The sequence below is a fragment of the Gossypium hirsutum genome, chromosome D11 (genome assembly GCF_007990345.1).
Source record: "Gossypium hirsutum isolate 1008001.06 chromosome D11, Gossypium_hirsutum_v2.1, whole genome shotgun sequence".
NCBI classification, from domain to species: domain Eukaryota; kingdom Viridiplantae; phylum Streptophyta; class Magnoliopsida; order Malvales; family Malvaceae; genus Gossypium; species Gossypium hirsutum.
The window spans coordinates 29,171,258-29,195,417 of record NC_053447.1 but is presented as its reverse complement, the minus strand read 5'-3'; the positions used below and the strand labels follow the sequence as shown (position 1 = coordinate 29,195,417).

The following is a 24,160-nucleotide window of genomic DNA, read 5'->3' as shown; positions in this document are numbered from 1 at the left end:
GAGATTCGGAAAAAAGCTGAAAAAGCTTGCTGTTTGGATAGCAGCAGTAGGCTAATTTTTAAAAATCATAATAAATTGTGGAAATCGAATTAGAGAATGAAAAACATATGGGATTAAAGATATTTTAGTCTAGTTTCTCATAAAAGAAACGAAGTAAGCAAAAGAATTTCATATTATGAGATATTTGAATTGTACTGAGATAGGGTCAGAATGATTTCGGAATCCCCTATCCGGAATTTGGAAAATTATTAAAAATTGTATAAAAATAATTATGGGTTAGAATTTATATGTTTAAAATCTTGAATGAGCCTACTTTCAAGAGAAACAAATAAAAACATCATTCAAATTCTGTACGAGAAGATAATTAGTTTTTAGTGCAGAAAGGTCGAAACTGTCAGACAACAAAACAAGGGAAACTTTAAAGAATAAAATATACTTATTGGCTAAACCAATAATTCTGAAAATTTTATGGTAAGAAGATATATGAGTCTAGTTTCAAGGAAAATTTACAGATCTTAATCCGGAATTATGTAGCTTAAGATACAAATAATTTAGTAATAGTAACTCAAGTAGACAACTTTGAAGGATCATATAAGTAAATAGTGGAAACACATATAAATAATTAACTAGCACGGGTTACATTAAAATGGATCACGAGGCCAATGCCAATTTGAGTCATGTGGGCCACACCGGTGTTTGGCCCCACACGGGCAAACATCATGGCTTGTAGGCCCATTTTCACTGTTTGACTGATAAGGTTGCATGGGTTGCCCAAGTCGACTGTGAACCTACTGTAGGGTCGGTAAGCTTACCTAGACTCCTAATTGACTGAAATAACTGTATGACTGATATGATTAAGCTTAATGATGTCCCACTGATTTTATATTGTATGCCCCGTTTACATGCATGGTATTATGTTATAGCATGTCATATCTGTATATTGCCATGAGCCTAATTTACTAACAGCTCAACTGGAAGCTACTGTCTAGCACCGCATTCGGTACTACTTGGAGTGTAGGGATGTGTGGGTTGATTATATCCCCACATGGAGTGTAGGGTTGGACGGAGATGGTGTGTAGAGGCTGGATGGGTAGGATTTTTGTGACTGCATATCTGTTACTGCTACTGATACTGTGATGGGCTAAAGCCCTACTGCATGACTGTTTTTGTACTGAGATGGGCTAAGGCCCAAACTGGATTGATACTGATACTGAAAAGGGCTTAAGCCCAGACTGTGATTATCTATTTACTATCTGTACATTTGTATGGGGATTACACACTGAGTTTACGTAAACTCACCCTTTCTGTTTAATCTATACAGGTAATCCCCAGATATAGGCGGATCGATGCGGCGGAGGACTCAGTGGTGGCCACATGACTTCATTTACACTGTTTATTACCTGTTTATGATTTTCCTTTTATTTGAGAGTATTTTGTTGTAATTATGGCCTTTACGGATTTTGGTTTAAATTTGGTTTTTATACGATTTTATGATTTAAATTTGCTAGTATTAGGTAAAACTCGGGTTTTCAAATGAAACTAATGTTTTATCAAAAAATACCACGAATATGCAAACTATTTAAAAGCTTTCGCAATAAAAAATGTTTTGAAATTGAATAACAATTTGTAAATGAATAATGTTTTGGAAACGAACGACACGATTTGAAATTAACATAAGGTAATGAAAAAAATGGTTAAATAGAAAAGGGAATTTAGCGACGACGTATTTTTCGAAAAGCACTACCCTGTGACATCGTCATATTTAGCCATAACGTCTAGGCCGGGTATGGGGTGTTAACCCAACTATATTTTACTTCCCTTGCACAAGATTCTTCCATTAACCACCATGACTCATCCTGATCAGTTTTAATTAGGAAAGGACAATGGTCTGAAATGGAGTGTGGGAGATGGCATAAGGAAAACTCTGAGAATAAACTCAACCATGTAGCATTAGCCACTCCCCTGTCCAACCTCTCACGAATGCTTGTCTCTCGAAGATTCCTTTTTTCCCAAGTGTAAGGAGGTCTAGAATAACCCACATCAACTAGACAACATTCTTCAAAAATCTTCCCAAAACACTCAGTTTTACGTTCATCTCATGGCAAACCACCAACTTTCTCAAAAGAGTACAGTATTTCATTGAAATCCTCACACACTAACCAAGGGAGACTTTGATCCCTTCCAAGACTTTTGAGTAAATCGCAACATTCCTCCTTATGTCGCAAATCTGGGGCACCATAAAAACCAATAAATCTCCATTTAATATCTCCTCTATTCATTTAAACTTGCACATCAATATGGTTTTTTGAATGCTGTGAAGCTTGACTAAATCATTCCCATTCCATGCTAAGCTAAGACCCCCTCAAGATCCATCAACGTGAAAATCTATCCCGTTATTAAAACCACATCGTCTCCTTACTCTTTCCATGTGACTCCTATTCCATTTAGTCTCCATTAAGAAGGTAAATTGGGGATATGACACTTCAGCATGTGCCGAAGCCTACGAATAGCCTGCGTACTCCCCAATCCGCAGACATTCCAACACAATATCTTCATTGCATCCAATCAGCTTGCCTTCTGGTAGCCGCCGATATCTGATTTTGATAAATATTGATCTGCTGATCTGGAGCCCCTAATGAATCACTAAATTCAAAAACATTAGAGTCAAATTGAACAATTCTAGACCTTTTCTTTCCATCAACACAGCCAATTGGTGAATCCTCAAAATCATGTTCCATCATAGTGTGACCCAGCCCACTTGACTGTTCAGCCATAGTTGACTTACCGATATTAGGAAAGCCCTCCAAATTAAATCCCAAAATTGGATTTAAATTTCTCCATGAATTTCTCATCTCATTATCCTGTAGTTTACTCCATTCATTTTAATTTGACAGATTAGTTGCCATAAATTCTTCACCCCCTTCCTCACGAAGCCAAACACTGCTAGCAACCACAGCTCTTCTTGATTGAGCCTTCAAATCTAGATTCCAGCGGAACTCCATCACAATTCCATTATTATTTGTCTCCAGATTAACCAGTAAATCCATAATCTCATCTTCCTCATCCTCTAAATGTAGATCTGCCATTTCCTTTTTCCATACTCATGCAGCACTGAAGAACAGAGATTGTACCAAAGACGAAAAAGCGCACCCTAAAAGAACCAGAACAACAAAAAATGCAAAAAGACAAAAAAAAGAAAAAAACACCGTGCTACCAAGAGCAGACAAAGAACATGTTACCAAGAGCAGACAATTTTTTAATTAAACTAAAATGACTTTTTTAAATTTGAATGTTATTATTTATATTTATGCGTGAAAAATGTAAGAATCAAAATAATTTGACCCATTGGATCAAAGTGAACTTGTTTGAACCCATGTAATGGTCTATTGGTCAAGGGTGTTCACCGTCCCAGGTGTAGCTTGGATTCGAGTAGCACTAGTCGCAATTGTTGTTCGGGCTTTGCCCTGTTATTGTAATTCACAAAAAAAAGTGAATTTATTTGAACAATATATACAAAATAAAAAACAATTTAATTTGTTTTAGTGAAAACCAACTTTAATTAGAATTAAAAATGATTTAAATTGCATGTTTGATATGGAATTCAACGTTGAGAATTTATAAAATTATAAAAATGATAATTTTAAAATTTACTTTTATTCTTTTGTTTTCCATTTATTCTCTAGTCGACAGTTTTAATCTTCTTTTATTTTCTTTTCGGCAGTAGAACATAAATTATTAGAAATAAGCAAAATATCTCAATAAGAATTAGATGATTAATTTAATTAAATTACAAGATATAATTCAATGACAATTTAAAAATTATAAAAGTAAATTATTAATTATTAACTTAAAATACCTAAATTACTGCAATTTAATTATTTTTGTCTCCTTGATTTTCTTCAAGGAAGCAATAGGAGCTTAGTTGTGTGTTGCCTTTAGTGCAAGCGTTTTCCCATGGTTAAGTCTTGCTTTGGTTCCTAGTTTTTCACTTGATAATATTTTGTGTTTATTCTTTTTGCTGTTTGAGGTGTTTTCTGTGGTGGATGATTTGGTTCAAGGTTGGACAAGTTTCCTGTTGACAGACCTTGATGTGGAAGATATTCAACAACTTTCAAATTCAGATGATAACATCACTCTTATCAAATTGGGATAAATAAGAGATATGAATCGGATGCTTGAGGGTGCTCCCTAGTGTTTCAACAAACATGCACATTTGTTTCAACTTTACGATGCCCCCTCTGACTATTCGTTCAACAACAGTTGATGGCTTACCTGTATAGTTGATGGTTTTAAGCACGACTGAACCTATTGGTTTTTTGTATTAAGCTTGATTTAAACCTTGAAGAGTTAGAGTTGTGCGGATCAGAGTTGAACTTTCTGTCTCCAAATCGCTATCACGTTTTATTTCTTTCCGTGGTGTGAAAGGGGGTCTCATTAAGAAAGAGCATATCTTGACATTTGCGATTTGCTTGGGCACAAGCAGACAAAATGTGACACTCTTTAAACTCTAGTCTATAGGTTTAGGGTGATTATTCAATGGTCTAACATCTGCCCATTAATCACACACGAATTCAGGATTTTACTCTAAAGAATCAGAACTTTTAAATTCGAACGACCTTTTCTTTAACATAAAAAGAGACAATTATTCTCGGATATTTTTTTTATTAAATAAATCAATTTAATATTTTTTAAAAAGTATGAACGATTTAACTGTAAAAATTTAAAAGAAAAAATCACACTATATAAAATTAAATATTTCTTTCTAATATGCAAAAAGAATAATTAATACTATACTAAAAATTTCATAAATATCATTATAATTCCAAAAATTAAATCAAAAAAATTTGGCCTTAGTTCTATTTCTTAATACTAGGCATCCTAAATTGCACCATCCGTTTTTTCATAAGATCAAACTCATCAATGATAGAAACTATAGAAAATTCTCGAGTTATCTCTTTTTCGATGTTTGCCACCAAGTAAGTTGAAAGAAAATCATCCTCCATTCTATGGTGAAGCTTGCCTTTATAATTTTCATGGCTGAAAAAATACAGTGTTAATATAAAGTATAACTTTAAGACTTAAGGGGGCGAATTATATGAGATACAATTTGGTCAAGGGGTGAATTTTATACAATGTGAACACTAAATCTAGAATAAATGATAATTTATATATAAAATTCAGAAACCTGAAAATTCTAAGGGGGCGACCGCCCTCGTGCCCCTAGATCCATCCCTACCCTTAACGGGATTATGAGATGTGAAAGATTAATTGTTAAGCTCACTCCTATAGATACTTTAGAAAAAAAAAGGGATATTCATGTGTCTTTAGATGATTTCTCTGTTGTAAAGCCTAATGAGGAAACTGTTTGTGGAATCAAAGGTTATTTCAGGTTCTAGTCCAATGCTTGGGGCTCCAAGGAACTCGAGAAATGTTGATGTTTCAACATAATTTATTTAATGTAAATATACAAATAATACACAACTTCCGGCCATATTTTGTGCAATCATGTTAGACATAAGCTAATGGACCTCGTTAAGGTAAGCTCAAAAGTAAATATATGTTTATAAACAACGTGAGTGGTTATATCAATTTTAATTGCAAAAGGTTGAATCCCTAGTAATCTTATTCCCTATTACAATTATTAAAGATTGATGTTTGAAAACAGGAGGAGAAGAAGAAAGAAAAGGTTAGGTATTTATATACTTCCATTATTAAAAAAGAAGAGTTAGGTTGGAGGTGAAATAAGTTAGCTACTTGTAGGGACCCCAATGGTCTAAAATTACATTTAGTGGAAATCAAAGGAGAGGCCCAATCAATTTGATTGCAACTATACATGCATGGCTGGGTTGGGTTTCCTAAAATTCGTTCCTAACTAAAATAGATTTGTCTATTTCTTTGCTTGCTTTCACACCAAAAGAGTTTAATTTGTTCATGGATGAACACTTTGCCTTACGTTCTCGTCTACCCCATTCTTGATTCATTTCTAAATTTACGTTAAAATATGCCATAAGTACCTTTACTTTTGGTAATTTTGAAATTTTGTCCTTTTACTTTCGTTTTTAGGAATTTAGTTCTTCTACTTTTAGATTTTAAAATTTAATTTCAACTATTAACATTGTTAAAATCATTTTACTAAATTAAAATTCATTACATCATCTTTTTAGTTATATTTCTACCGAACGAATACTTTTTTTATTTCAAAATATCACACCAACAAATTTAAAAAAAAAATAAAAATGTTAACAATCGAACCTATATTTTGAAACATTATTCAATAATTTGGTTGTAATTTGTAAAGCTAAGACCAACCATCTTACTTTCAAAACAAAAAACACAAATCTCAAAATTATACATTAACTTTGATTCAATGTGCAATTTGATACATGAACTTTTGTAACGCCCCAGATTTCTTAGATAAATTGTGCAAATTTTTTAAATAATTTGATTTGGTGTGTTGGTTAAGTGCCTTGGATGTTTGCTTAGTTCTTGAGTTTGATCCCGATGTTGTGAGATTTTCTTATTTATTTTTGAAGTATGCTCAACTTGAGCCTTAGGGCATATCTTTTGTTTTTACAAGATTATGGTAAGAATGAGCCTGTTGGTTTAATGGTTTTAACTTACCTCTAAGTCTTGTGTTGTGCAAATATGGAATATTTTTGCTCCTTGTTATTGTTGGTTGTAGAGTTCAATTCAAATTCTACAAAATCTGACGGGTGGGGTTATTATTAGAATATGTTATTTTATTTTGAAAAATGATCAAAATCCCTAATTTTTCTCCACTTGCAACCGTCCAACCCCACCCCTTTTGCACGTTGTTTTTCTTTCTTTATCCTATCCGGCTGATTTTCTTTTCTTTTCTCTCTTCTTCCTTGAATTATTTTTCTTCTTTTTGATAACTCTTGAGTATTGCCTTTTACTTCGTGCATATTGTTGCTATTGGATTGCAAGTTGTTCGCAGTGTAAGTTTCCCTTTAATTACTTTTTCTGAAGCTCTATTCTTAGTTCGTTCTTTGGAACAATATAGGGTTGCGTTAATGTTAAATCTTCATTCTCAAAGGTATTAAATGTTCTTGTGTTGTGGTTAGGCAAAAGATGTGAAAATCAAGTTCCACCAGCGGAGTGATTCTCATTTTGGACACTGTTTTTCGAGTGAAGTACTCGAATCTCGCTTTGAGGGCTAAAATTTTGATAAAAAGATGATATGTTGAATGGGCTTTTTTATGATTAGTTGGTATGATTTGATGGTTGAATATATGTATTGTGAGTTCTTAGTTGAGTGGTCAATCAAATAAGCAACCCTGTGTGTGAAACAAATCTGAAACTTCGACTAAAACTCAAAAAAAATTTAAAAAACAAGGGCTACTTTCAAAGCTACTCAGCATCACACGGCCGTGTGACAGACCGTGTGTGCCACACGACCATGTAGTAGGCCATGTGAAGCACACGGCTGTGTGTGATTATATGACCAATTTTAAGGCTCAATTAAGAGACTCAATACATTGGGTTCGTGAGCATAATATAGGCCCAGAAAAGCATAAGTTTTAGTGTATACACATGGGTGAGCTAGGGATGCATGATAAGTAAGTTTTGTTTTGTAAAAATCTTGTGCTGAGTTATGTTACGTAAAATATATGTGTAGGTATGCATGTAATGCAATATATGATATATGTATGTATGCTATTATGTTATGCAGTTGCATTGGGGGTGGGTTATGATATGATAAATGAAGTGTAATCTGGTTGTTATTACTGCAATTATGGCAACTAGACTGTAAATTTCAGTCTGGCAGCTCAGCTACATAATTATGAATGGCATATCACCACATATCGGTGTGATTGGATGGATTGACTCTTATTGTCTTAATTGGTGTGATTGGTTGGACGGAGATGGTGTGTAGCGGATGGGAGTAAGATATGTTCTGATATGTTATATGATATACTCCAATATGTTATATGATATGCTCCAATATGTTATATTATATTCTCTGATATGTTATATAATACAAAATTTCGATCTGATTATTCGTATATGCAAATCCCATAAGTAAATTATGTTTGTGGGATAAGTCACATATTAGGCTTCTAGTTCACTCATTTGTCTTGTTCTGTTTCAGGTGATCCTCAAGCTTAGTTTTGGACGACGACTTGGAGCTTGGTTTGCACATTGTGTTTAAGTATGTTTTGGACTTTTTATGGGCTTTTCGGGCTTTTGGACATTTAATTCTATTTGGGACTTTAAAATTTATTTTGGTATTTGTTTTGAAAATTTTTTAATTTTAAGCGGTATTTTAATCAAGACAACATGACCAAAAATAAACTAAGGTTGTATAAGATCGAATTGCTATATTGTTTTTTTGATGCAAAGTTTTTAACTAAGTCGTTGCGACATGTTATCACACAAACAATTTAAGTAAAATGGATTTATTTTAATAAAGCTAATAAAACGGGGTTTTCATCATAATACTTACGGGTTTTTTAGAATAGAAATGTTTTCAATGTGTTAATCAATTTTGTTTTTCCTTAAGTTGGAATAAGCTTTTCACCAAAGATAAGCATTATTGTTTTCACGTACGAAGTATCCCTCATAATTTGACCTTAACGTCTAGTCTGGGACTTGGGTGTTACAACTTTGATTTGATGCAATCATACATGAAAGTTTGATTGTGGCTCAAATGTATACATGAAACTTTAATTTTGATTCAATCGTATATATTTAAAGAAATAAATACACTAATTTATTTTATATTGATTAAATATAATTATTTGTGTATGCAATATATAAACATAAAATAATATATCAATAATTGTGTTAATAATTTATGAGAATTACATTAAATCAAAATTTTATATATAAATTTATACAAAATCAAAATTTATATATAAAATTTAACTTTAAATCAAAATTAATATATAACTTTGAGATTTAGAAAAAAAAAACCCCAGAAGAAACCATCCCATACGTATAATTTACTAAAGATAATTGCAATTTTTAAAAGTGTTAAATTTTTATATTAACGAACACCAAATAACCATGCATTCATTTACTTTATTGTATCGCCGTAAATAAGTTATGGCCCAAAGCTTTTTACTTACTTTTTTGGCCCAATTCTTTCTTTTTACCAAGAAAAGTAACCATTTCAACTATTAGATTAAGGGTAAAGTATATCAACAGTCACTCAACTTTTAACATAGTTACTAAACTTTCGAAAAATAACTAATCAATCTTCACTAACTATTTTCTGTTACAGACTTAACGGAGCTGTCATTTTCTGTTACTGACATACCGAAGTTGCCATTTTACATCCTTCTCTCCCCCTCTCCTCTCATCATCCCTCCCCCTACTCTGATTCTCTCCCTCTTCCTCATTGTCCTTTTCCCTCTACTAACTCTTGATTTTATCTCCCAAAAACATGGGTCCTTTTCTTCCCAACCAAAAATCTCAACTTGAACCTCCAAGCAAAATCCCATCAAAGACCTATTTTTGAAGAATGAGTAGTGGAGTAGTTTCAACAAGCAAAGCCTAGATTGTGGTAGCCACAGTTGCCTTTGCTCCATTCTTCTTCTCGCACCACTACCAGTAAGTTTCTCTCTTTCTCTCATCATATTCTTCTTTTTCTTATCAAAATGATAGCTTTAACAAATTTGGAAGAAAAAAAATGATAGAAGTGACCTCCACAGCCACGCAAGTAAACAAAAACCCATTTTAAAAACTAAAGAAAAAAGGCCTTTCTTTCACATGAAAATTTGAAAAACCATAGCTTTCTTCAGATTTTGAGAATTATGGTAAAGTTAACCCTTTTATGTTTTGAGAAAAAATGGAGTGCTTGAGCTTAACATAGTTAAATGATTTCGTCGAGTTTCTAAGATATTCTTTTATTCTCCAATTCAATTCAAAGGGATTGTAGAGAAAGTAAAGAAAATGGGGTTCAATCCTGAAAGGTTTACTTTTATTTTAGCTGTTATTGTTTTGGGTTTAATGAGCAAATTCACTTGGGAGAAAAAGTTTGATGTTTATAAGAAATGTGGTTGGTCTGAGGAAGAGTTTTTAGATGCTTTTAAGAATCATCCCTCGATAATGGTAGCTTTTGAGGGTAGAATTAAAACATTGATGGATTTTTTTGTGAATGTAATGGGATTCAAGGCTTCATTTATTGCTAAACAATTTTATTTTCTAGGATTGAGCATGGAGAAGAGACTGTAAACGATTACAAAGTAGAGGGGAAGGGACTATAAACGATTATTGATTTTAGAGAGGGTTAGTAGAGAGAAAGGGACGGTGGGAGAGAGGGAGAGAAGATGAGTAAGGTGAGGGATGGTGGAGAAGAGAGTGAGAATCAGAGTAAGGGGAGGGACGGTGGGGAGAAGGAGAGAATCGAAGTAAGGGGGAGGGATGGTGGGAAGAAGGAAAGGGATGGGAGAACAGTGGTAAAGGGGAGTGAGATGAGAAGGGAGGGACAGAGAAGGATGTAAAATGGCAGCTCTATTATGTCTGTAACGGAAAATGACATATTTGTTATGTTTGTGACAAAAAATGGTTAGTGATGATTGATTTGTTATTTTTCGAAATTTTAGTGATTGAATCGAAAGCTAAGTTACTATTTTGTCATTGAGATCTAGTTGAATGACTGTTGGTGTACTTTATCCTTAGATTAAAGTCCAATACATAAGATGCCCTTGAGTCTTCTAACAATAAATGACAAATGCAACTAGGTAGATTAGAACACATACATAATAACTCATTAAATGAGGTTACACTATGAGAAACTTACACCATGTTTGGCTGGGTGTAATGGCATAGCCATTACAGCCCTATTACGTGGGCCCCACCCAATCGTGTGTTTGGTTCGGTGTAATAGGGTATTACTGGCCTATTACATTACCGACGTATTCCCAAAATTCTCTGCTTAAGGGCCGATTTGTATTCCCTGCCAAAAGTAACGATTAGCTAATCGACCTCCACCCTCTTCCTGTTTTACCTTCCCAACCCGAAAAATCGACCTCTACCCTTTCGCTCCCAACATCAACAGAAGCTAATCGGAGAAATCACCTCCACCTACTCCCCTTATTTTTTATCCCCAAATCAGTTTCCCGAAACCCCTTATTTTTCCCCCTAAAAATTTCCCCAAATCCCATAGTTTTTTTCCCCAAATCAAAATCCCCAAATCCCTTAGATTTCCCTGAACGTCTGCTGCATTGCCATCGACAGTCCTCTGTTGCATCACCATCGACAGTCCTCTGCCGCATCGTCATCGAAAGTCCTCTGTTGCATTGCCATCGAAAGTCCTCTATCGCATTGCCATCGATAGTCCTCTTCTACATTGCCATCGACAGTCCTCTGCCGCATCGCCGTGTAAGTTTTTATGTTTAGGGTTTAGTTTGTTTGTTAATTTATTTTTATCATCTTTCAAATCCTAACCCACAGCAACACAAAAACATCTCTTCAGTATAAACACTTCACCAGAAACAGCAACCCATAAAAGAGAAAAAAAACAACCCAGAAAAGAGAAAAAAAACAGCAACCCATGTGAGACAAACAACTGTACAAGGAGAAATAAAGAAAGAAAGAAGAGAATACAGTAATCTGGTAATTTTTCATTTCATTTATATTAATTTTTCCTTAATAGAATAAAAAATAATTTCAAAACGATTTTAGAAAAGTAAAATGTAGAGCATTTTATAACATGTTTTCTCTAAATCTCATAAGCCCATTCCTATAAATTTGAGGATTCAAGCATTTGATCTTTGTTTCAACATTGTACCAATCCTTTCTTTTCCTCCCATTTCAAGTTTTGGTCAAAGCTTCTTAGGTTAGAGACTTCACTTTTTTTTCTCATGTATTATTTTGTGATATTTTATACCTATAATGTATATTATAAGCTTATTTGTCGTTTTATCAATATATCTATATATTGTCAATGTTTTTGAAGTTCTATTGGCCAGGCAGATGATCAGTGATTGCAGGGAAATAGGTTATTAATGGATATGGAATTTTAGCCATTCACTACTTTTATGTATGCATGTATGTATGTAGGCATGAAGGTATTGGATATTAATTTGCCTGCAGTTAGTCTTAAGCATGTTATGTGTTTGAACAGAATCAATTCCAATGAACTTGAAAATATTGGTTTTACTGTATACCATTTTAGAGTCTGTGGATCTTAAATCTAATTTCTTAATTTGATGAATCTAGGATAAAATTTAGACATAAAGCTAAAAGAGAGGATTTGAAATTCAATAGAAACCAAATTTCAAAAAAGATGTAAAAGGTATATTGAAGCCTTATTATGGCATTCTTGTTGTGGAGAATGATAATTTAAATGTTGTTTGGAGTTATTAATATGTAAGTTCTAACTTTGTATTTTATTCTTTTGAAAGACTTGTACTTCTTTGTAATTGCTAAAAGGGTGGAGAAAGGAAAAAAGTATGTATGAAGCTATGCAGAATTAGAACGCCTTTGGAAATATATACAAGTGTTGCAACGCTTTTATTTAACCCTACAATTTTTTTTTGAAAATTCTGATTAATTTTTAAAACAATTAATTAAAACCTACAAAAAAATTATAAAGGATGAAATTGAAATTTTGGAAGGGGAATGAGTAGTAGCTAATAATAAAAAAAGAAAAAAATGTAGTATTATAAAATGAAGAAGAGGGACAGAGGGTAGTGAATATTTGGAAGGGAGAGCAATGATCAACTTGTGGGCTGACTTTTTCTTTTTATCATAATTATGTAATCATGTTATGTGATAGCATCCTGTCTTTATTTAGTATATAAGTTTTGGAGTTTAGCTGTGTTAGAAAACCATATATAGATAGGGTTCTTTAAATGTTCGGGGAAGACCAAAATGTTGTAACCAAGGCCATTTGTTTTACAGTTGTATTCGTTTAAGAATTGTTCATATTTTAGAGCCATGAATTGAGCATGAAATCATTGTTTGTAGGTTAAAATTTTGTTATTAGTTCTGTGTAAGTTGTGAATTTAGTTCTTATATTGAATATTAATATATGATTTGAGAGATGTACTGCTAGGTTTGATATATTAATCTGAAACTACAACTTTTGGGATAAGAAAATCCATAAATTTGAATGTGTTCTGTTTTGGTGTTGTCAATATTTCTATCAAAAGCAAATGTTCTGTCATCCAGCTTTAATTCTAGTTTATTCTTGTGCTTTTCCCTTGCTACATGGAACTTAAGTAGGTTACAATAATTTTTAATAGGTACATTGTGAAGTAAAAGGGAGTCTTGAACCTTGAGATGTGGGGAAACCTTGAGATCAATTGAATGTCGGGAAGAACTTTGCAGATTTAAGAGCCTTACCAAGATCAATTGGAAACCTTGAGATGCTTGAAGAGTTGGACATAAGTGACAACTAGATCAGAGTTTTACCCGATTGTTTCAGATTATTGTCGAAATTGAGAGTTTTCCGAGCTGATGAGACTCCCTTAGAATTTCCACCAAGAGAAGTAATCAAATTGGGTGCTCAGGTAATGCTAATCTGGCTACAAATTTAACTTGCTGGGACCTTTCCTGTTTGATTTCTTATGAGCTACTAACTTATTCAACTTCTTTCTACATTAGGCTGTTGTTGAGTTCATGGCTGATCTCGTTGCCAAGAGGGATACCAAGGCAACACCACCAAAGTAGGAGAAAGGTTTTTGGTTCAGGATTTGCTCGATTTGTTGGTCATTCCGGACCACAAATATGGACGACAACATGTAACCAATGAATTACTACTACAATTTTTTCTTTTTAGCCCTTTGTAAATATCTCAAAAATGTTTTGGTTTCTTGTCAAGATGTGTATGTGTGTGTGTGTTTTTTTATGCCAGTTCCATTACTTTGTAAATTATTTGTGAGATCGGTGAGCTTTTCTGCAAAGTTCAAAATCCTAATTGCTTGTGTTTTCAGATTCAAGTGAAGTGAAAAACCTACAATTGTAAAACTTTTGGCATCTATTCTATAGCATCCAAATTCTACTTTTAGTATAAATTTGCTTCTAAATGCATCTGTTCTATGTATTGCTGTTGTACAAAGGAACTGAGTGAGGCATGAAAAAACATATGAACAGTTGGAATAGAATTTAGCCACCAAGAACAAATATACATAAAAAAAAGGGAATAAATTCTTTTTAAAGAATTTGTTTAGTTGTTCCATGTGGTTTCTTCTATTCAGAAAGTGGTGAAAAATAAAAAATACAGTAAACTTTTTCAAAGTCTAAAAATTATTAAAAATCAGAAAAATATATAAAATTCCCAAAAATAAAATACAAAATAAACAGAAAATCTCAAGAAAAAACAGAAAAAATACAAAATAATAAAGATATATAAATACATATGAATTTACAAAAATATAAACACTAAATTTATCTTTATTCCTTCTAAATATATGAATTATTTATATGTTAATTTATCTTATATATCATTTACTATTATTTTATTTATAATATTTTAATTGTACACTATAAATTATTAGCATTTTAATCGTATACTATAAATTCTTCATTACTATATTTCTCTATGCTATTAATTAGTCACGAAATATTAATTATACATAATATATTATTAGGTTATAGTTACACGAGAGTTCGTTGATTTTTGCTAGGTAAATACACATTCAAACTTTAGATTAAATTATATATTTTTATTAAATTATATTTAATAATAATTATTTTAAATTATATTTTATAGTATTATATATTATGATTTTAGTAAATTCATATATTTAATATTAAGAATTTTATTAAATTATATATTTTTATTAAATTATATTTAATAATAATTTTTATTAAATATGATTAAATTATTTATTATTTATATTAATAATCTTATTAAAATTTAATAACAATAACAATAATCATCCACCTAAAAAAATTTCTGCTATGGGTATTCTAGTCATTTTAGTTTTTTTCCTCATGCTATTACACCTCTATTCCATTCAACCGAACACAAGAATGTCATTACGCCTCTATTCCATTCTATTCAACCAAACAATTGAATTACCTATTACGCCTCTATTTCATTACAGCGAACTAAACGTGCCCTTAATATTGATAACTATTTCTCAAACGGGTCAACGCATCCGCACATTTGTTCCCTTCCCTGAAAAATGTGCATCGTAGAGCTAGAACTCATTGAATGGAGGAGCATCCTACATTTAACAATTAAATGAGATAATAATAAGTTAGAGTGTGAAGGGGCCTTCATGAAATGTAACATAGATGCAGTGTCAACTTCAATCTCAAGATTTTCAATGTTATGGTCTTTAGCTAATATTAGTCCATCTCGTAGTGCCCAAAGTTCTGGTTCTACACTAGTCACATTAGGGATATGACAGAAAGAACCAATCACCTAATAGACTTGATGATCATGAGTAAATGTTCCTGCACTTGCTTTCCTCAAGTTCCCCAAAGATGGTTCATCCGGATTTAATTTGAAACACCCCGATAGAAGGGGTTTCCATGGCATTGGAACAAAACCTGATAGCCTAAGCTTCTTTGAAAGGGGGGAGAGAGTAGAAAATTCTCCCGCACCAAGGATTACTCATTGCACAAACCCCTGTAAAGGTCTAGGTTTTGAAAAAAAAAACTAATGCATTATGACACAACCAGATTTCCCATAGGGAGAAAACAAAAACAATGAACCAGAGCATCAGTGGATGGTGGGCTTACTGTTTTGAGGTAACATTATCTTAAAGCCATTCCTCTCAATTCCTTGGTTGAGGAGGCCTACTCTAATAGTGAGAATAAACAGAATTCCACAATTGTTGGACAACATGACATTCCCAATTCATTTTCCATCGTAAGTTTTGAATTTGTGTGCGTGTGGTTTTTCTTTGTAATTGATGGATTTAGGGCTAGTTAACTTAAAAACTGGGTAGAAAATTGCTTTCGAAAATTTTGATTTAAAACTTAAATATTTAATATTATTGCTTTAGAGAAAATAAAATGTTTATTTTAAACTTGATGTTGTAAAGTAAAATATATACATTTAAATGATACTAAATTTTATCATATCCACAATGAGAGTGAAAATAAATGTATGTAGCAAATTAAAAAAAATAAAAAATAAAAATCATAACGTTTTGGATTCAAATCCCAGAAGTATTTTCTTTTCTAGATTTTATATGAAAAGATAAAATTACTCTCAAGATAATATCTATTACTTATTAGAGATGGGGGACTTTTGGTAAATTCATTACTGAGTTGGTGACCTCGTTGAGAGTGACACCATCTCAATAAAACACTTAAATATAGTAATATATAAATGATAAAAAAAAGTCAAATGTTTTAATCTTAAAAAAACTACAAATCACAATTTTTTGGGTTCGATTTCATTATGCAGAAGTACTTCTCTAGATTTTATATGAAAAAAAAAATTATCTCAAGATAATATCTATTACTTATTGAAAATGAGGGACTTTTGGTAAATTCTTGAAAGTTAGTGACTATGTTGAGGGTGACACTAATTCAATAAAAAAAACTTAAATATGGTAATAGATTTAAATTTATTAATATTAAAATATTTTAATAAAATACTAAAAAATATTTTATTGTAACTTATTATTATTTTGATATATGAAATATTATTTTTAAGTAATTAATATAATTTATTTATAAAATTTAATTTGAATATATAAATTATATTTTAAATATTAAAATATAACAATTACAAATTAAAATATATAATGTTATATATTTTGAAATAACTCTCAATAGAAAAATATAAATATCATATATTTTGAAAAATGTTGCCTTCAACTTTATATTGGTTTAAAAAAAACAAGCTTATGAATTAGTTTTTTAATGAATAAAATATTTTTTATGTTATGAAAATTAATTATGGTCGTATGTAAATTCTAATTTTATTTTTTTTCTTAAAAAAAATTGAGATTGTTAAACAATGGTAACATTTCTAGAGTTTTATAAACAAATCACGAGGTTATATATAAAATGATAAAGATTTTTTCTACTTTAATTAATGGTCGAGAATTCAATCCCTGTTTTAGGTATTGAGTAGTTTTAAAACTTTTTATCACTATTTACCCTTTTGATGGACCTACAAAACGCGAAAAATTAATCAACTGGAGTCACTGAGCTCGCTCCAGTTAAAATATCTTTTTGAGAAACCAAAAATATATATAAACAAAGAAATGATTATATGTAAAAGGGATAATATAATTTTTGGTCCTTAAATTTGGTAATTAGGTCTATTTTGGTACTTATACTTTCTTTATCTACTTTAGTACTTGAACTTGGTAACTAGATTCATTTTGGTCCTAAAACTAAAAAAATATAAAAGTTTGATGACATAACACTTTGAGATTGTGCCACATCATCAATTGAAAATTAAAAAAATGTATAAATTTTTAGGTGGTAATGTGGTACAATCTTAGAGTGTCAAATAAAGTGTTCTAATAATCGGGCTAGTGGTTGAACCAATCAGATCACTGGTTTTCGATTCAATCGGTTTGATTAGTTCAATTGTTAGACCAAGAATGATTACGTAATATTTAATAGGTACAACTTATTCAACTATTGGTTTTTGTCTTGGTTTTCGATTTTTACTGGTTTTGAGTAGCTTCTGATTCAATCCTTTCCTTCAAACCAGGATACCAATTGGTTCTCAGTCTAACCAGCCTGATCGATGAATCCAGTCCTATTCCAAGAACATTAGTCATATTATGAAATCTTAACAGAAACTAAGTTAAGGGATCAAAAAGGATCTAGTTGTCGAGTTTAGGTACCAAAGTGAACAAAAATAAGTACAAGTACTAAAGTAGACTTCAAAGGTCAAAAATTATATTACCCTTACATAAAAGCAGATAAAATTTGCAAAAAAAAAATCATATGTTCTAAAGTACACTCAAACTCGTATTCTTCTATATAGTGCAGGATGATTATACAATTTAAATGAATTAAAGTTTAGATAATTGAATTTGTATTTTGTAAAGAAACAAGGGAGAAGTTTAGTCAAAAGATTTTTTGTCTATATGCAGCATAATTTCCACACGAATTTGAGGTTGAAAGCAAAAATTTCAAGTCCACCCACCCCTACATTTGATGATGAATAAAGTGATGTGTCATTATTCTTCTGCAATTTTGCTACCACCACTTATCCCAAAAGGATTTTATTGTCCAAACCAAAAAAATAAAAATAAAATTTTTGTCAATAAATTTGTTTGTTTCCAGCTTTGAATATTCGGTGGAAATTTCTTTTGTAAGAAAGATGAACAAGTTATTCATTAATGGTTTGACATCTTATAAAGTTGATTTTTCTTTACAAAAAGTATTTTATTTTACCATTATAAATCCTTTTAAGAATGAAAGATGAAACATTTTACACAGATTGTATAATTCTGACTATTTTCTCCGAATTTAGAGTTAAGAAATTAAAATAATATAAAATATAATTGTGGGAAAAAAGAGATATCCATGTGCTCTCTTTCATGGAAGAGGCTGAGAGATAGGCCACTCACATCCAATCTATGTTTTATTATTTTCATTAATTAAAGCCTTAAAATCCAAAACAGGGAAAACACTGTTATCCACACCAAGGGAGGGTGTGTATTTTCACTGTAATCCTATACTTCCGACAATGCTACTTAGAATCAAAATCAATCTTCTCCAATCAAGCTTTTCATTATCAAAAGATATGCCTGTCGTATGCAGTTTATCAATGAAAACAATGGATTTCCGATGTCAATCAAGTTATTTATGCTATTTGAACCCCAATGTTTGTTTTATTGGTCATACATATTCATGTTTCTGATTTACTCCTGCTGAGTTGTAAAAAAGAAAAAAAGTTATACTATTCTTAGTCTCTTAAGCTCCATGTTTGAAGGCGCCAAGTTGCTTAGTTAACACACATCTCTGGCTCTTATGATTGTGTAAAAAGCATTTTATTATCCTAAACACAGAGAAAACCCAGAATGTAAGCTCTTGCAATCATTCATGAAATTGAATTACGAGGCTCATTGTTAGCACAAAAGCACTGTTCAATCATCTTCAATGCTTTTTTGCACTGTTGGTCAGCACCAAAAATTAATGGTCACTGTCCTTTCCGGGTTTTAGCCACTGTTTCGTTTAATGCTGCTACTACTTGTCAGTAGATTTTAACAAATGCAAACTTCTTAAGCTACTGCACTTTGATAACTTTGAGCTGAACCATTAACTCTGGTGGTATGAAATTGAAACCTTCTATTGTTTTTTTATTAGAAATATATCATTATTGTCTTTGCATGGAAGTGCTTTGATATGCACATGTGCATGAAGGGAAGAAATCATATCCCACGAGTTGCAAACCAAAAAAAAAAAAAACCATGATTGATTCAACCTAACCTTAGACTGGTCACGGGAAACCCACAACTGGACATGGAATGTCTTTTAAAAAACTCTCTCCCTTCTTCCCCTGCATCATTAGGCCTTACAGTTAGTGGGATTCTAAAGGAAGACCATTAAAAAAGGTTAGTTCATTCACTTTCCAACAAAATAACAGATAAAATTTGAAATAATTATGTGCCCTTGAATCATACAAGGGCGGGGAATCCATTTCCCTTGGACCCTTCTTTTTCTTCTTTTGCCTTTGCAGAAAGCTGAGATTTAAAAAAAAAAAAGGGTACTGGCAATGATGGTGTTATGGATATGGAGAACTTATGGGTGTTTTGAGATGAGAGATATTATGGTCAAAGGCCCCAAAGCTGAAGACCAGCTTTGCATTATTGGGACAAATACTGAGCTGTTTTTGTACTTAAAGAAAACCAGTAAAAGGTGAATCTAATTATGACTATAGGGTCATCAGTTCACCCCCCAATATTGCAAAAATCATCTCATAGACTTCAATCATATTGTCTTTAAAGTATTTCCCTCAATCAATTTTCATTTCAAGATCCTAAGAAAGGTTAAAGAGGATATGATTTAAGTTTAAAACTTTGTTCTTTTTTCACAGCAGTTATCACATAAACCTCCATTAAGTTCTTAATTGCTTTCACCAAGGGAAAAAAACTCACAAAAGAACAAACAGCCTTTTTTTCCTGATTTTTTTTTCATGCAAAAAAAAAAAAGGCTACTATACCAAAACGTCTAATCTAAGCATCTGTCCAGGCAGTAAATACTGGCACAGTTGGTACAGTGAGTGCAGGCCTTAGCTGAGCTGAAGGAATCCAAGAATTCAGAGAGTTTGTTGAACTAGTGAACAACTTGGTCGGTGGAGCAGGCATGGCAAACGGCAATGGTAGGCTATTTCTATCTAGGCTGCCGCTGCTACCTTGTTTTGAGCTGCTCAAACTAGTCAACAGTGAAGAAGCATTGGAAAAGTGAGTCCCCATTTTGTTCGAATCATCCACTTCCCTCTGGCCTGAGTTGATTGTGTCCATCCCAACCAGATTGTCTGGGGCCAATGAGAAATCCTGTCTCTTATAGTTCTCAATCATATTTGCCTGTTTCATCTCCATCTGCTGTTCAGGGGACTGGTGAAGGACGATTTTCCAGTCTGGTTGAGACCCATTGTTCTTTGGTGAAATGTTGGTTTCACCGTAGCTGTTATGAGCTAAAAGATTGTGGTTGATAGCCTCATTTGCAGGTCCTATGTCTTTGTTTCGCCGTGCCAGGTCTCCTGCAAGGAGGGTGCTGCTTGCCATGATTCGTTCCACATCGTACCTCGTTATGTCGAAATTTGTCACGGCATTCGCACCACGGAATTTGATAGCCGCTATGTCATAAGCCTCAGCTGCTTCTTCCTGAGTGCCTGAAATGGAGGGAAAAAAAAGCTTGAATTAACCTTGTTACGTATAGTACAAAAGAAGACAATCTAGAATTATAATCAGCTTTCTTCTCGTGCATGATTGTGGACAAAACAGCCTTATTCTTTTCACTTTGCTTTTGCTTTTTGTTTTAGGAAAAGAGCCGAAAGAGCCAGCGAATAGGCGTTTCTAAAGTCAATAAAAACACACTCTAAAATTCAATGATATGATTAAATGAAAATAGCCGAAATAAACTCACTAAATGTTCCAAGATAAAGGTCCTTGTTCCCAGCAACTCTGCCTATCCGAGCTTGCCATCTTCCATGCTGATGATGTCTGCTTAAAATTTCAGAACAGAAAAAAAAAAGTAATAAGATAAAAGGAGCTGAAATGATGTGGAGCTGAAGCTCAACAGCTTCTATAACTGAAGTACATAAGAAGACCTTGTCACTCCTCTGTACATTGAAGCTCCCCTTGAGAATCCACTGCTTTTCCTGCATATTGTATAATTTTATAATCATTAAAAAAAATATCATAGATCATGGTGATCCATGCACTGCAGTGAAAGAAGAAGGGGACAAAGATCGACTACCTTCTCAAATGAGCAACATACTCCTGTCTAGTCATGTTCTTCATTTCCTCAAGTTCTTTTTGGTAATTTTCCAACTACCAAACAAAGTATCATAATTACATTTCAGTACCAAAAAAGAGTTCACATTCCCTGGAAACCCTACGATTTGAAAAAGAAGAAGAAGAAAAAAAAGTAACTAGAAAATTAGCTAATTACTGGGAAGTTGATGTGAGTGGAGGGTCCCCAATACTTGAGTGCAGCTAAATCATAAGCTCTTGCAGCTTTCTCTTCCATATCATAACCCCCTAAAACAAAGATTTTGGAAATGATTTGTTATTCAACACATTACAAGAATAAATATAAGATAATAATTAATGATTAATAATGCCAGAAGGGCTTACCCAAATAAACTGAAAATAATCATTTGATTAGAATCGGAATCCCCAAGTCATGCATGAAAAAGAGAGAACAAAAATGAGTCCGGTCAAGAACAAAGAATACCAAAATTAGAGGGTATATTATTGTTCCAGACTAACCTTGTCTTCCTTTCCTGCTTTGCCCTTCCTTCTTGCAACTATTGTCCCATAGATGAGCTTCATATCTTCCCGTCCATCTATGTCTAAGTAACATAAAAGGGAAATGCTTTAAAGAACTAATAAAAACAGGATTAAAGGAATAGATTACAAGAAAGAGCCAAATAGAAACTTTAATATTTAAAGAAAGAAAAAGGGTTTTGTAGGAAAGCATAGAAGACAGAAGAATGTCGAATAAGAAGATATTAAAGATGCAGGAAAAAACTTTTAACCTTGTAACGCCCCTATATTGAGAGGTTCTTTGCCCGAAAGTATCGATGGATTTCCTGTGGGCAATTTGCTTCTGATCTACTTTCTCAGGCCCTCTTTTCTTGGTTTCCATTGCTGCATAGTCAGTTGCAGAAGGTGAGATTTGCTGTGAACCAGCAACACTGCTTGATTGTGAGCCAGGGCTCATGGACAAGCTCAAAGACTGTAAATCTCCATATGCCATGGCACCAATAGAGCCAGAGTCAGCTCCATTATCACCCATGCACCCTATCATCTTCTGATTCATCGCAGAATGCTCAGTGGAGTAGTTTCTTGAAGCCCAGTGCTTCATAGCAGCGCTTCCATCATCTGCCATTGTTGGGAGCTGAAGATTGCAATCAGTAACATGGGTTTCTTGATCAGCTTCTTCTGCTAGCAACATTTCTTGGTTTCTGTATCCTGAGTAGTATTGGTATTGTTGGACCTGAAGTTGGTGTTGGTGGTGCTGCTGCCTCGAGGAGTGTTGCAGGTGGTCTAGGCAGTTCTGAGAGTTGTGATCTTGATTGGGATTTTGATGGTAATACATGCTGTCTAAGCTAAGAGCCATAGTTTCTCTGTCACTGCTTTCATAGTGATGGGTCCCCATGGTTGCACCCCCAAAGAAATCCTCCAGTTTAGGAGTTGAAGTAGGAACCATTGCTTCACACCAAAAGTCAAAGACAGAAAAGTCCAGAAAAAAATATAAACTACTATTTCCCCCAAAGCATAAAACAAACTCCAAAAGAAAAGAATATACAAGTAGAAGTTTGAGCCTAACCTTGTGACTGGGACCTGCCAAGAGCTTCCATTAAACAAAGAGACCCATCAGACTTTAGTGGCATCACAGGAAAGTGAGAATACAAGCCCCCATTTTCTCCTTCAACTCCATAATAAAGTCCATAATTAAGATGAGATGGTGGAGATGGGAAAAAGCTTGATGGAACTGCTGTTGTAACACCAGAAGCAGCTGACTGTGTTTTGTGATTACTATTAGGGCCTTGATTGCTAACCTCCATTTTCATGTGAGAAGATAGTGAAAAACCTAACCAGTTACTACTTTTATTGTTGTTGTTGTTGTTATCATCATTGCTCATAGACTTCATCTTTTAACTATGATGCTTCTTTCAAACCTAGTAAAGATTCTAGGCAAGTTTATCTTGGCGCAGGGCAACTCAATCATTGGGAAACAAATGAACTAATCATAAACCAAACATCTCAATGCTTCACTCCATTTTTGCAAAAGAAAAAAGGAAGAAGAAAAAACAGACACACACAAACAACAGGGATTTTTGGCTTTTAGCTGCAGAAGTGATGGATCAAATCTAGCAACTTATCTAAAACAAATCCAAAGCTCCTGCAACTGAATCAATTCTATTTCTATGCATGACTCTCTCTTTCTCTCTTTCTCACTGAAAAAGGATTTCTAAAGAGAAACAAAGCTAGTAAGTTCCTTTAAACTAAACAAAAAGAATGAGTTCCAGCAAGCTATGCTGGGCATCCTTCCTGCATTCCATAGGGATCTGTGTATGAGAAAGACCTCTTCTTTTGCTTTACCCTACGCTCCTTCTTGCTTCCACTTACCCTTTTTCTTTTTAAAGACCCCTCCCCAACACACATTGAAAATTCAAAGATTCATTTAGAAAGATTGGGAAAAGACTAGCCCCAACCAGAAGCTGCTGCACCAAAGACAAGATGCTTATTGTAGCAATAGTAGCGCTACTCACGAGCCAATGGATCCTTATTTTTCCATGTGGATATACCACAGTTTCCTGTTCTCCATTCAAAATATCAACACCTTCTCTTTTCTTTCATATCGTTTTAATATCTACTTAAATACTTGCCGCGATTAAGCATTAGTCTTAAAAGGTTAGAATCTTCCACTTGCATAACATTAAATGTTATTTCCCCCTTTAAGCAAAGATGGTTTAGGGTATGTATGTTTTTGGTCTTTCAAGCTTCCTTATAGGATTTATGATCAAAATTATTTATTTTTTATTATTCCAATATTTTTAAAAGCGAAAAGGATGTATCCA

The 24,160-nt window shown here is 33.0% G+C and overlaps 1 protein-coding gene and 1 long non-coding RNA gene across 4 annotated transcripts; one reads left to right on the top strand and one right to left on the bottom strand.

Annotated features, from left to right (window-relative positions):
* The first annotated feature begins 6,792 nt into the window (after positions 1-6,792).
* LOC107954878 (uncharacterized) lies at positions 6,793-13,984 on the top strand. Of its 3 annotated transcripts, none has more exons than XR_001699730.2 (8): positions 6,793-6,959; positions 7,086-7,231; positions 8,114-8,173; positions 9,248-9,576; positions 10,175-11,349; positions 11,444-11,583; positions 13,218-13,484; positions 13,579-13,984. It is a non-coding gene; the product is annotated as an uncharacterized lncRNA (long non-coding RNA). The 3 variants fall into 3 exon arrangements; XR_001699732.2 differs by having other exon boundaries at positions 6,794-6,959; positions 7,086-7,149; XR_001699731.2 differs by lacking the exon at positions 7,086-7,231 and having other exon boundaries at positions 6,795-6,959.
* Positions 13,985-19,179: 5,195 nt separating this feature from the next.
* LOC107954879 (AP2-like ethylene-responsive transcription factor ANT) lies at positions 19,180-23,957 on the bottom strand. The gene is made up of 9 exons (XM_016890563.2): positions 22,906-23,957; positions 22,112-22,787; positions 21,843-21,925; positions 21,708-21,716; positions 21,523-21,611; positions 21,328-21,401; positions 21,179-21,229; positions 20,995-21,071; positions 19,180-20,740 (listed from the first exon to the last, which is right to left on the bottom strand). The coding sequence occupies exons 1-9, from the start codon at positions 23,228-23,230 to the stop codon at positions 20,082-20,084; spliced, it is 2,043 nt and encodes a 680-aa protein (XP_016746052.1). The 5' UTR covers positions 23,231-23,957; the 3' UTR covers positions 19,180-20,081.
* Positions 23,958-24,160: the final 203 nt, after the last annotated feature.